General features: G+C 41.2%; 1 protein-coding gene across 5 annotated transcripts in view; it reads left to right on the top strand.

Annotated features, from left to right (window-relative positions):
• LOC121541430 (rap guanine nucleotide exchange factor 1-like) overlaps positions 1-14,557 on the top strand; it is a 90,150-nt gene that overhangs the window by 34,968 nt on the left and 40,625 nt on the right. For all 5 annotated transcript variants that reach the window (XM_045208021.1, XM_045208023.1, XM_045208022.1 and 2 more), the window contains exons 2-3: positions 7,407-7,552; positions 11,775-11,953. In XM_045208021.1, coding sequence (XP_045063956.1) covers positions 7,407-7,552; positions 11,775-11,953 — 325 coding nt within the window. The remainder of the gene's footprint in view (positions 1-7,406; positions 7,553-11,774; positions 11,954-14,557) is intronic.

The raw sequence follows: 14,557 nt of genomic DNA, 5'->3' as shown, positions 1-14,557 counted from the left end.
AAGACGATGTCCCTTTTTGGTCAGTGTCAGCAGAGGAAAGGGAGAGCAGAGGGACGTTAAGTGCAGTGGCGGTGGTGACGTTTATGATGAGGGAGGACGATTATATATTTTTATTTCTATAACATCATATAGGATGACTACATTCATATTCCATTCACCCAGCTCAATGTAACATCGATAGGTTTAGGCTACTAGGTTGAGAGAAAAATGTGGCTAATCAAGGTGATAGACACATTCAATACCGCCTTGCACACTTGCCTGCACCTAGCTGATCGAGGGTGTAATCATTTGTCCCACAGTTGCAAATGTTGGTTTCTATTCGACAGATTCAGGTACAGTATGTTTATCCCCATTTCGTTCCGTTTGCTTCCGTTTTAAGAAATGTTTTTCAACAGAATTGTTTGAATGAATACACCCCTGATCACACGCTAACACAGTTCACTTTCATAGCAGCCACATACAAAGAGTATGATCACTTTGCTCGTTGTATAATTCCTTCTCACATCTACGCTCTCTCCTCCTCTCACCTTTTCCCTTTGCTTGTGGACTTCAGTGCACAACACATCAGCTGTCTGGGACCAGGCTAAGAAACCTTTCCAAGCCAAACCTTCATATTATAACCACTAACCGCTACACACAGCCCACATCGTTGTCACCATATTAGCTAACGTCATACCAATGATTTTTATAACTAACCCAAGATAGACCAGAGCCTGTCGTTTCCAATGGGAGCAAATGAATCATAGTGGGTAAAACAAGCAAGGAGTTGGGCAGAGCCAAGGATGTGCTAGTGAGATCCTATTGGCGCGTTCTAACATTTATTTGCATATTTCCGCTAGGAAACGCCTACTCTCCTTCTAAACAACGCAGTTTTTAGAAACTTAGAAACAAAGGGTAAAGTCTACAAAACGCAGTCCACTCTGCTTGTTACAGATTCTAGCTTTGGAAACAGAAAACTGTATGGAGATCAAATATTTCATAGAGTAGATTTGCATAATGTCTGCCAAAATCCATCTCACTCCATCTTCTCCCACTGCCGGCCACTGGGCTTCCTCTCATCACCATATTTGGTAGTGAGTGTAAACGCCAACCGGATGCTTCACATTTATACATCCGGTGAAATATCTTCTCATTGTTGTGTCTGTGGTCATAGTCAACATAGCTACTATAACTAACGTGTTAGTAAACCACTACAATAATGCAGTACAATAAGCAAGCAGTTTAGCAGTTAGCATCCCTCTCTGTATGAACCGGGTGTTTTGAGTAAGCTAAATTAGTTTGCTGCATTCACTAGCTAAGTGAAAGTGAAAAAAATGCTAGCTCTCTCTCTCTGTTGCTTCTCCATCCAGCTGTAGCTTATGCTTTCAGTACTAGAATTATTCTCTGGGTGGTCATTTCATGCTGCAAGAGCTCTGATAGGTTGGAGGACGTCCTCCGGAAGTTGTCATAATTGTCTATGGAACGGGGTGAGAACCATGAGCCTCCTAGGTTTTGTATTGAAGTCAATGTACCCAGAAGAGGACGGAAACTATCGGTCCTCCGACTACACCATGATGCTACCCTACAGAGTGCTGTTGAGGCTACTGTAGACCTTCTTTGCATAACAGTGTGTTTTAATCAATTATTTGGTGATGTGAATATATTTAGTATAGTTTTATCTAAAAAGGATAACTTTTAAAATATTTCACCACTTTTCTGAGTCTACTGCCCTCTCCCTACGCTGAGACTGACCATCAGATGCAGGCTCCATCAGCCCAGTAAAATAAAAAAAAGCAAATTATAACAAGATATGCTCACTCAGCTGTACCTCACAAGTAATACAAAAACTGATATGTTACCGGTGTGATCATTTAGCCTACCTCAGATGTTGAAATATATACAGTGGGGAAAAAAAGTATTTAGTCAGCCACCAATTGTGCAAGTTCTCCCACTTAAAAATATGAGAGAGGCCTGTAATTTTCATCATAGGTACACGTCAACTATGACAGAGAAAATGAGGAAAAAAAATCCAGAAAATCACATTGTAGGATTTTTAATGAATTTATTTGCAGATTATGGTGGAAAATAAGTATTTGGTCAATAACAAAAGTTTCTTAATACTTTGTTATATACCCTTTGTTGGCAATGGCACAGGTCAAACATTTTCTGTAAGTCTTCACAAGGTTTTCACACACTGTTGCTGGTATTTTGGCCCATTCCTCCATGCAGATCTCCTCTAGAGCAGTGATGTTTTGGGGCTGTCGCTGGGCAATACGGACTTTCAACTCCCGCCAAAGATTTTCTATGGGGTTGAGATCTGGAGACTGGCTAGGCCACTCCAGGACCTTGAAATGCTTCTTACGAAGCCACTCCTTCGTTGCCCGGGCGGTGTGTTTGGGATCATTGTCATGCTGAAAGACCCAGCCACGTTTCATCTTCAATGCCCTTGCTGATGGAAGGAGGTTTTCACTCAAAATCTCATGATACATGGCCCCATTCATTCTTTCCTTTACACGGATCAGTCGTCCTGGTCCCTTTGCAGAAAAACAGCCCCAAAGCATGATGTTTCCACCCCCATGCTTCACAGTAGGTATGGTGTTCTTTGGATGCAACTCAGCATTCTTTGTCCTCCAAACACGACGAGTTGAGTTTTTACCAAAAAGTTATATTTTGGTTTCATCTGACATTCTCCCAATCCTCTTCTGGATCATCCAAATGCACTCTAGCAAACTTCAGACGGGCCTGGACATGTACTGGCTTAAGCAGGGGGACACGTCTGTACTGCAGGATTTGAGTCCCTGGCAGCGTAGTGTGTTACTGATGGTAGGCTTTGTTACTTTGGTCCCAGCTCTCTGCAGGTCATTCACTAGGTCCCCCCGTGTGGTTCTGGGATTTTTGCTCACCGTTCTTGTGATCATTTTGACCCCACAGGGTGAGATCTTGCGTGGAGCCCCAGATCGAGGGAGATTATCAGTGGTCTTGTATGTCTTCCATTTCCTAATAATTGCTCCCACAGTTGATTTCTTCAAACCAAGCTGCTTACCTATTGCAGATTCAGTCTTCCCAGCCTGGTGCAGGTCTACAATTTTGTTTCTGGTGTCCTTTGACAGCTCTTTGGTCTTGGCCATAGTGGAGTTTGGAGTGTGACTGTTTGAGGTTGTGGACAGGTGTCTTTTATACTGATAACAAGTTCAAACAGGTGCCATTAATACAGGTAACGAGTGGAGGACAGAGGAGCCTCTTAAAGAAGAAGTTACAGGTCTGTGAGAGCCAGAAATCTTGCTTGTTTGGAGGTGACCAAATACTTATTTTCCACCATAATTTGCAAATAAATTCATAAAAAATCCTACAATGTGATTTTCTGGATTTTTTTTCCTCATTTTGTCTGTCATAGTTGACGTGTACCTATGATGAAAATTACAGGCCTCTCTCATCTTTTTAAGTGGGAGAACTTGCACAATTGGTGGCTGACTAAATACTTTTTTTCCCCACTGTATTTGTTAAATGATCTGAGAAAAACAGCAATGCATTGGCAGGGCAATTCAAGCAAAGCCAAAATGTTGTGATAATGTTTTAAGCCTATTTTTAAATATGTTAATGTTACATAGGCTTACATTTTTTAAGTCATGTAAAAAAATCTGAATGGTAGATCTCGGCTTCCGTTTTGACTCAGAAAGTGATGACCACTGCTCTAAAAGGTGCACCTAGTCTGAGAGACTATTGATCAAGCCAGAGAGAAACAGGAACAGCAGTGTGTTGCATTGTCTCTCTTCCCCCGGGGTTTGTACTGCATGTGTCTAGACAGTCCCTCTCTCTGTTCCACTGCTGCTGGCACTAAAAGAGACAGACACAGACAGAACACGCACACTTTTAATAGGCTTTCCCCTCTAAAGAGAACACTAGCTAATAGCTGCCTATCTGAAGCTCTACTGTCTTTCAGCCATTGTGATTTTAGGCCATTTCATGTGTATTAGGTACCACCAGTACCACCTTTTGTCATGGTCCCTGCTTTTTTAACTGAAGTTAATTGCGTTGCCCTTAGAATTGAAAACGAGTGAGGCAGTTTCTATCTCTTGAATGAATGTCAAGACATGATCTGAGCATTGTAGTTTGGGGGCAGCCAGTCATGTTGATATCAGGCTAGATGTTGGATCAAATAATAGTACACTGTTGAATCATAATTCAGAGAAATAGACTGAATTAAATTAAGGGTTAAAGGCTAAATGGGGTCATGATGGCTATATATAACTGGATGGATATCTCAATATTATTTCTAGCTCTCCTCCTAGGGAGGTGTGTCTAGGAGTCATACTGGATGGATGTCTCATAACGACAACACCAAACGCTGGCTACTTGTTCTAGATAGAAGCCTGGTGATCTATGGCTGCTTTCAAGGGCTGGTTGTAAGGAGATGGAGGAAGAGAGGGATGAAGAGGAGAATGGCTTTTTTTCTCTTTTACCTCTCTTTCCTGGTGGCTTACAATAGGGCTGTTTATTATTTATCTCCTGCCTCTGTCGGTCTGTGTGTGCAGCAGACAGAGTGAGGTAGAGAGGGAGAAGATGGGGGGAAGGGGGAATTCACCCGGGAGGAGAGAAGCGTGGATCGCTCCCCTCTCTCCTAAATCTCTTTAACAATCTGTCAGCGGCTTGGGGAAACTCAGCAAAATGACTCTGCCATTGGGTAGTGGCCAAATGACCAAAACAAAAGTGAAAAAAATTTGTATTGTATTGCTTGTAGGGTTGACAAATTATTATAAACTCAGCAAAAAAAGAAATGTCCCTTTTTCAGGACCCTGTCTTTCAAAGATAATTCGTAAAAATCCCAATAACTTCACAGATCTTCATTGTAAAGGGTTTAAACACTTTTTCCCATGCTTGTTCAATGAACCATAAACAATTAATGAACATGCACCTGTGGAATGGTCGTTAAGACACTAACAGCTTACAGACGGTCGGCAATTAAGGTCACAGTTATGAAAACTTAGGACACTAAAGAGGCCTTTCTACTGACTCATGCAAAGGATTGTTACCTCTAACCAGGATTGCCATTACAAAAATTGCATTTTTGGCAAGCAATTATTATTTTAGCAAACAATTATTGTGAATCATCCTATATTGTCCCTAATGTCTTTACTCCCTAGCCACAGTTGTGGGATACATACAAACACACACAAAAACACTCATACACACTCAACCCCTTTCCCCCACAAACAACCATAAACTCAATGCTCAACAGTTGTTCCATCCCAGAGCCCAACTCAAGAAAGGACTTGATTTATGAATGCATATACAGTTGCAGCTGTTTGAGAAGGCATGCAAAAACGGGCAAAATGGGGAGATTTGATTAACCATTGTCAAGTCCTAGGTGATGGAGATCATGATACACCCCCTTCCCCTGAAACGCACACACGCTGGTCCCCCGTTTTGACCATTTTCCCAAGCATCTCTGTGCAGTCAGACCTTTGATTATTTTGTGCCACCAGGGCCACAATAATATGCCCCCTCTCTGAATGTCAGAGTGTGACCCCCCCTCCCCATGGGTTTCTGCAGCTAGTGTTGCAGCACTGCCACTACCTGGGTGGGGGCACCCCACTGGAATCCCCACCGGCTAAGTACAAGTTCGTCAAGGTTCTCATTAGCAGCTTTGAGAATTTCCTTGTATATTATGTTCTCCCATCAGGGGGCTTTGGCTTTGTAGGACCAACCCTGCCAGGCAGGCTCAGAATGTTGAAGGGGCGGTACTGCTTTAGTAGGTCTCTGACCGCATTCATCTTTCTGATTTGGCTGCGTATAGGCTACTGACAGTAGGCCCATAAAACAGATAAGGACTTCTCCTTAGTGTATTGGTTGCTCAGGTGGGTGTCTAGGGCATAGGGTTGGGGACCGTTCCATCATGATAGCACAATAAATAAATAAACTATATTTATAATTTATTTTAAAATGGATGTCCCATATCTGCACAAAATTGAAAGCTCTCTCTCACAACCCCTGCTCACAAACACACATGGGCTCTGGGATTTGCAACCATTATCCTTTTTAACTCACTTAACTCCAAACTTTTCCAAAAAACACACACCCCACCTTCCATCACAATACATCCGCACATACCCACATACTGTGCCTTCTCTGTCCTTCTGTGTTTTATCTCTACCATGATTACTTTTGTGTTCCAGTTCCTTATATTTGAAGATGGATTATTTCACTAATTATCCTTCCTTCTAATGCTGTCTTATCAATTTATGAAATACTATAAATGGAAAGTCTAATACTAATTATTTTCCAACATTCCCTATCTAGAATGGTATAGTGTAGTTGTAGTTTATTTCTTTAACAATTGTTGTATTTGATTGCTTTTCTATATTTTTTTTATTACAATCCCTACCATGGCTAGTATTGGGTGTTCCATCATTCGACTCCTTTGTAATATTTAGAATAGCCATTTAGAATGAATGAGACTTACTTAGTTTAGCTTTAATGATTCCCAAATAGACAACATAATTATTTTTACTCATTATTTAGTTACTTCTGTCTTTAAATCAGTAATCATATTCTGGCATTTCAAATGAAAAACACAATTTCTTATATAATGATGATAACCAATTGTCTGACTATTATATTTTTGGTAAGATTAACAGTAATTTCACAAAACCTAAATAAAAAAGCCATTATATTTTATTATAATATTACCTGCCTCATGCTTAACAATTATTTGTAAATTTTGTCCAGGACAACACCTTTTTTCAGTGTGTGCATGCGCATGCTTGAGCGCCTGTGTGTCTGTGAGCTCCTGTATGCGTGTGTCCACGCACTCCCTATCAGCCTGGCCTCTCCAAGATAGGAGCAGAGCCTGGTAGTGAGTCGACCAGACCAGACTAGACTGCGACCAGCAGCAGTGTTATCAATCAGGGGAAGCTGTGGAAATGTGAACATGATTAGACCTGATAGCATCTCTGTTGTACCCTCAGCTGTACACAGACAGATAGGACTACACCAGCCTGGCTGCTACTACTGGGCCCTACTGCGCTGGCACACACAGCTACAGCAATGGCATTTTGTCAGGGCTATAATCATTGATTGGCACTGTTTCTTATTTATCTGCCACTTATTCCTATTATTTTGTCTCTTCCTTATATTTTAGCCTGGTTGGCGTTCATTATGGCACACCGTAGCAAAATGGTTTGCAAAGAAAACCAAAATGAGTGTTTTCTCTTGGACATGTTCAGATAGTAACTCCCCGTTTCAGACAGTTTTCTTCCATTTTGTGCCTGCTGAACATGACCCTTGTCTGTGGTTTAGCCTACTTCTCTGAAATGTACTATGGTGCCAAAGTCCAACATATCTACTTCAGGCCACTTCCATCCCCCCTCTCTGCCATTCCTTCTCCTCTAACCGATGTCTCATCCCTGTTTTCCTCTCCTCCTCCTAAGACTCGCAGCGCTCTCACCTCTCCTCCTTCACCATGAAGCTGAAGGACAAGTTCCACTCTCCCAAGATCAAGAGGACCCCATCGAAGAAGGGCAAGCAGCTGCAGGTCGAGTCAGCCGTCAAGAGCCAAGAGAAACCTGTCAACAAGGTGGGTGGGTGGGAGGTAGAGCAATACAAAAGTAATTTCGTGATAAGTTGACCCATTTTGTCCTAACGATAAATACGTTTTGTTTTTTTATGCACAGTTACTTCCCATTAGGGCTCTAGACTGACCTTTTCCAGTGCCAAGTAGGACATACAAGGAGTTGACTTTTTCATCTAACGTGTTCAGGGAATGCAGATGTGCAACATGCCAGAATAATCAGATTTCTCTTTTTGGCTCTTTATAGATGAATTTACCTGCATCTTTTTTGTGCGTTTTGGCCTAGATTGCTAACTCTAAATATGATATTGTTGCTAGATAGCCATGCAATTGATCTAACAGTAATTTCACCGCAAATGGCACACTCCGCTCTGTTCCTCCAGGGCGTCATCTGAATTGCGTACTCAGTTTTTTTAAAGTGGAGTTATGTCCTAAATATTGAGAGTTGAGAAAGAATTGTTATACTCGCATAAAGCTGAGTCTATCCTCTTTTTTTAACAGCAGTTACAGTAGAAATTCCATTTTGAAATGTTGCTCAACTGACCTACAGTGCCTTCAGAAAATATTCATACAGCCTGAATACAAAATGGATTAAATATATATTTTTTCTCACCCATCTACACACAATACCCCATAACGACAAAGTGAAAACATGTTTTAAAAAATGTTTGCCACTTTTATTGAAAATGAAATACAGATATCTAATTTACATAAGTATTCACACCCCTGAGTCAATACTTTGTAGAAGCACCTTTGGCAGCGATTACAGCTGTGAGTCTTTCTGGGTAAGTCTCTAAGAGCTTTCCACACCTGGATTTTGCAACATTTGCCCATTATTCTTTCAAAATTCCTTAAGCTATGTCAAGTTGGTTGTTGATCATTGCTAGACAACCATTTTCAGGCCATATATTTTGTTGTAGATTTAAGTCAAAACTTTAACTCGGCCACTCAGGAAGATTCACTGTCTTCTTGGCCTTGTGTTTTAGGTTATTGTCCTGCTGAAAGGTGAATTAATCTCCCAGTAGACTGAACCAGGTTTTCCTCTAGGATTTTGTATATTTTTTTATCCTGAAAAACTCCCCAGTCCTTAACGATTACAAGCATACCCATGAAGCTACCACTATGCTTGAAAATATTGAGTGTTACTCAGTAATATGTTGTATTAGATTTGCCCCAAACATAACACTTTCTATTCAGGAAAAAAAGTGAATTGCTTCTTCTTTTCACTCTGTCAATTAGGTTAGAATTGTGGAGTAACTACAATGTTTTTGATCCATCCTCAGTTTTCTCCTATCACAACCATTAAACTATGTAACTAAAGTCACCATTGGCCTCATGGTGAAATCCCTGAGCGGTTGGTTTCCTTCCTCTCCAGCAACTGAGTTAGGAAGGACGCTTGTATCTTTGTAGTGAATACATAAAAAAAAAGGATTACTTAGAATTAAATAATAATGAAATGGAAAATACCTTATTAGGCTATACAGTGCCTTTTGAATTCCCTTTTAGAAACACGAGTTTGGTCAGTCTTTGGTTTGAGGATCATGCGGTGCGCTATGCATGCCTAGTTCGTTAATTTAGCCTAGCAGATTCTCTTATATTCCCATGCCCTAATCACAGTCAACACACATCTATTTTGTAACAACAATATCATGGAATAGAAGGCCTACCTGATGCATATAGGCATACCTGATGATATGCGGCTACTGTGTTAAACAACAAATGGCTTTTTCTTGAATTCATTGATGATCAGATACTTCAGTTGTAACTGGTTCTGTTGTGCTCAATTTTTACAGTTGTTAGACAACTTTAGCACTGTTCCAAACTTAGACTATCCTATTTTTTAACAATAGCCTGTATAGAAATCAAAATGTCTTCGGTGCTGGAGCATGCGCTCATTCGTTGTCATACTCTGTTGTGGTATTAAAAAAGATTCTGCTTGTCTCCAGTCATGTAAAATGAGTTATGAAATGCTTTTTTTAAATAAAAATTTTTCTCGGACAGTAAATAACATTATAGATTCATGCAATACTTTTAATATAATGGATATCTTTTCACCCCTACCCTTGTCCACGGTGGTTTGCGAATCCACAACCTTCTGACTACATTGCCATGTAATGCTTACAAAACAAAACAAATAACTGTTTCTAAAACTGCATATCTAAGGCTCTGGTCTGTCCTAGGAGTGAGGGTGAACGGTAGGCTGGTTCTCTGCTATCCACTTTGATTTCAATATTCTTTTGAGGATAGGGGAGGGTCACGGGTAAAAATATATTTTACTGAAGGGAGGGCCATCCATTTTCTCCAGGTATCCCTCATTATAAACAATGTACAGTCTCTAGTAAAGAGAGGGAACAAACAATATCAATAGCCTATAGAAAAATGTAATGACAAGTTGAATCAAGTTTAAGCTTATTAAGAAAGAAATTATCCATCCGGGCCAGGAAAATCCCTCCTTGTGAGGTTGAAAACCAAATGGCCAATAATCAATGATTTATATATACACTAGATGACTGATAGGGGGTCCTGTTTTGAAGCCACCGGGCCTCCATCTTGGCGCTCACCCACCATTGTATTTTATTTTATTTTGGAAGCTATAGAAATGCATTTATTAATGTCTACATTTGTTTGTGCCACGTTTATTATATTAGACACCTTAATGCATACTTTTAAACAATATTATTTGAGGTAAACATAAACATTTATAAAAAATAAAATAAAACATTTTCCTTAAATTATAATTTTTTCATTCCTTTTGGAGGACTGCTTCTTCTGGGGAGTGACAATATGGTCAACTGGTTGCTTCAACGCCTCTCACTGTCCAATACATAGCATCAGCAATCCAGGGTTTATATACATCATTGCCAGGAACCTATCCTCCTACTAAGCCTTTCATAAAAGCTTTAAGACGTGTCAAAAACTCATTCCACAGAGGGCCGAGTGTCTGCGGGTTTTCGCTCCTCCCTTGTACTTGATTGATGAAATAAGGTCACTAATTAGTAAGGAACTTCCCTTACCTGGTTGTCCATGTCTTAATTGAAAAAACAAATTCCAGTCATTGCGCTAACGCTAGTTAGCAGTGGCTTGCGAAACTACCTCTAACTTCCTTCATACTGGACGCAGGTACATACAAATGGTATCCATGAGTTCATCCGACTCTGGGGAAGTAGATAAAGTGCTTCATTGCCAAAATCCAGATTAAGGCAGGGGTGACAGACTTACTGCCCAATCCGGCCCGCGGGTGGTTTGAGTAAAAAACGAACTCGATATACTTTTTTAAAATGACTAAAACCAAATCAAAACTATGTAGAAATTATAATGGACCTATATTCATACAGTTTAATGACTGTGCAGCTCGCTAATAATGACTAGACAGTCAGGGGACATTGAGAATTCCAAAAACAATGGATAGAGGACTATTTTCTGCAAATTTTGACGTCAAGGAAAAATAACACATTTTAATTGCGGCCCTCCCGACCTCGTTGAAGACCGAATGCGGTCCCTGGGCAAAATTGTTTAGACACCTGTCACGAGAATTTATATCTCTAATTAATCAAACTTAATGCTTTGAATAATTCCCAGAGGGTGTAAGGCTCTGGTTTAATCATGAATTAAACAAAGGTCCGCAACCAACAAGAATGATCTGTATGTTTTAATCATGGAGAGCTCTGGCGCCAAAAAATACATACACAGCCTTTATACCCCCTGACACACAAAGGCACTTTGCTCCGCCCACCTTTAAACAGCTTCTCAGTCCCCTTCACCCTGGAATGCTTTCTCAGCAGTTTCTAACTCCTCCCCCTCTGTTAGTGGGTTGACACTACATTATAACTCTAACACCGTTCACACATTTATACTGTATTTGGGGTGAAATCCTTTAGTCATTATTCTTAAAATACAAATTAATCTATCAACACCCCTGCTTTAAGGCCTGGATTAAGCTTCCTTTGAAAATGCACATTTTTTCCATCCATCAATTATTATATCATATGAAGCTGATTTCCTCCCAAGTTACCATGTTTCATTGTGTTCATTAGGGCCATTATTTGATTTGATTTATTAGGATCCCCATTAGTCGACGCCAATGGTGATCGATTATTGCGATAGAAAATGACAACAGGTTCAAATAGTACCTCCCAGATTCACTCTGTTTCCATCCTTTCGTTCCCTACTGAACACGACCCAGATTTCCTCTAAGCTGACCATGATTTTCATTCATTCTGTTCTGTAGAAGGTGAGTCGGCTGGAGGAGCAGGAGAAGGAGGTGGTGAGCGCTCTGCGCTACTTCAAGACCATCGTTGACAAGATTGTGGTGGAGAAGAAGGTGCTGGAGATGCTGCCCGGCTCGGCCAGCAAGGTCCTGGAGGCCATCCTACCACTGGTGCAGGTGGAGGCCCGGATAACACACAGGTACATGGGCTGAGAATGTAGAAGGGCTTATAGTGAGCACAAGACGTTGAAAATGCATATTTTTGATTGAAAATGCATATTTTCAATCAAAAATATGTATTTGCAACGTGTTTTCAATGTCATAGGGGGCTAGCATGCAAAATAGTATGCAGGTAAAAGTAGATGGGCTTAGCATAGGTTAGTGGGATCTTAGTCTGTAATTTATCGTGTATTGTAGCCTAGGCATGTTGCAGCTTAGTGAGATGGGCTTCGTGCTACATCACAGAACATTCTTGCAGATTTTCTACAAAATAACATAAACAAAAGGTGCCCCCAAGACCTAACTGAAAGGGATAGCTCACCCAAATTACAAAAATGATCTATTGGTTTCCTTAACCTGTAAGCAGTCTATGGACAAGGTATGACAGCAATCCATGCTTTAGTTTTGTTTACCTGGCCACTGTTTTAAATGCTAACTTTTTAGCATTTGTGGCACAAATCCAATGGTGTGATCGCTAACTGCTAGCTAGCTGCTTGTGGCTGCGATTGACGTGTCCTGTTGTAACTTTTCTCTAAAACGAGTACAGATGTTGCAACATTATCAGGATCTACACTTGAAATAATAGTGAGTAGGGGTGGGTGGTATCCAGATTTTCATACCGTCATACCATTTGTGTACCATACCGGGGTATTTTTTTTATTATTTTTTATTTCACCTTTATTTAACCAGGTAAGCCAGTTGAGAACAAGTTCTCATTTACAACTGCGACCTGGCCAAGATAAAGCATAGTAGTGCGATAAAAACAACAACACAGAGTTACATATGGGGTAAAAAAACATAAAGTCAAAAAATACAACAGAAAATATATATACAGTGTGTGCAAATGTAGCAAGTTATGGAGGTAAGGCAATAAATAGGCTATAGTGCAAAATAATTACAATTAGTATTAACACTGGAATGCTAGATGTGCAAGAGATTATGTGCAAATAGAGATACTGGGGTGCAAAAGAGCAAAATAAATAACAATATTGGGATGAGGTAGTTGGGTGGGCTAATTTCAGATGGGCTGTGTACAGGTGCAGTGATCGGTAAGGTGCTCTGACAACTGATGCTTAAAGTTAGTGAGGGAGATAAGAGTATCCAGCTTCAGAGATTTTTGCAATTCGTTCCAGTCATTGGCAGCAGAGAACTGGAAGGAATGGTGGCCAAAGGAGGTGTTGGCTTTGGGGATGACCAGTGAGATATACCTGCTGGAGCGCAGACTACGGGTGGGTGCTGCTATGGTGACCAATGAGATAAGATAAGGCGGGGATTTGCCTAGCAGTGATTTATAGATGGCCTGGAGCCAGTGGGTTTGACGACGAACATGGAGTGAGGACCAGCCAACAATATAATAATAATAATATGCCATTTAGCAGACGCTTTTATCCAAAGCGACTTACAGTCATGCGTGTATACATTTTTGTGTATGGGTGGTCCCGGGGATCGAACCCACTACCTTGGCGTTACAAGCGCCGTGCTCTACCAGCTGAGCTACAGAGGACCACAGCTGAGCTACAGAGGACCAACAAGAGCGTACAGGTCACAGTGGTGGGTAGTGTATGGGGCTTTGGAGACAAAACGGATGGCACTGTGATAGACTACATCCAATTTGCTGAGTAGAGTGTTGGAGGCTATTTTGTAAATGACATCGCCGAAGTCAAGGATCGGTAGGATAGTCAGTTTTACGAGGGCATGTTTGGCAGCATGAGTGAAGGAGGCTTTGTTGAGAAATAGGAAGCCGATTCTAGATTTAACTTTGGATTGGAGATTCTTAATGTGAGTCTGGAAGGAGAGTTTACAGTCTAACCAGACACCTAGGTATTTGTAGTTGTCCACATACTCTAGGTCAGACCCGTCGAAAGTGGTGATTCTAGTCGGGTGGGCGGGTGCCAGCAGCGTTCGATTGAAGAGCATGCATTTAGTTTTACTAGTGTTTTAAGAGCAGTTGGAGGCTACTGAAGGAGTGTTGTATGGCATTGAAGCTCGTTTGGAGGTTTGTTAACACAGTGTCCAATGAAGGGCCAGATGTATACAAAATGGTGTCGTCTGCGTAGAGGTGGATCTGAGAGTCACCAGCAGCAAGAGTGACATCATTGATATACACGGAGAAAAGAGTCGGCCCAAGAATTGAACCCTGTGGCACCCCCATAGAGACTGCCATAGGTCCAGACAACAGGCCCTCCGATTTGACACACTGAACTCTATCTGAGAAGTAGTTGGTGAACCAGGCGAGGCAGTCATTTGAGAAACCAAGGCTATTTAGTCTGCCAATAAGAATGCGGTGGTTGACAGAGTCGAAAGCCTTGGCCAGGTCGATGAAGACGGCTGCACAGTACCGTCTATTATCGATTGCGGTTATAATATCGTTTGGACCTTGAGCGTGGCTGAAGTGCACCCATGACCAGCTCGGAAACCGGATTGCATAGCGGAGAAGGTACGGTGGGATTCGAAATGGTCGGTGATCTGTTTTGTTAACTTGGCTTTCAAATACTTTCGAAAGGCAGGGCAGGATGGATATAGGTCTGTAACAGTTTGGATCTAGAGTGTCACCCCCTTTGAAGAGGGGGATGACCGCGGCAGCT

Source organism: Coregonus clupeaformis, chromosome 27, assembly GCF_020615455.1.
Source record: "Coregonus clupeaformis isolate EN_2021a chromosome 27, ASM2061545v1, whole genome shotgun sequence".
NCBI classification, from domain to species: Eukaryota; Metazoa; Chordata; class Actinopteri; order Salmoniformes; family Salmonidae; genus Coregonus; species Coregonus clupeaformis.
Note: the sequence above shows the minus strand (reverse complement) of the source record. Positions and strands in the feature narration are given on the sequence as shown.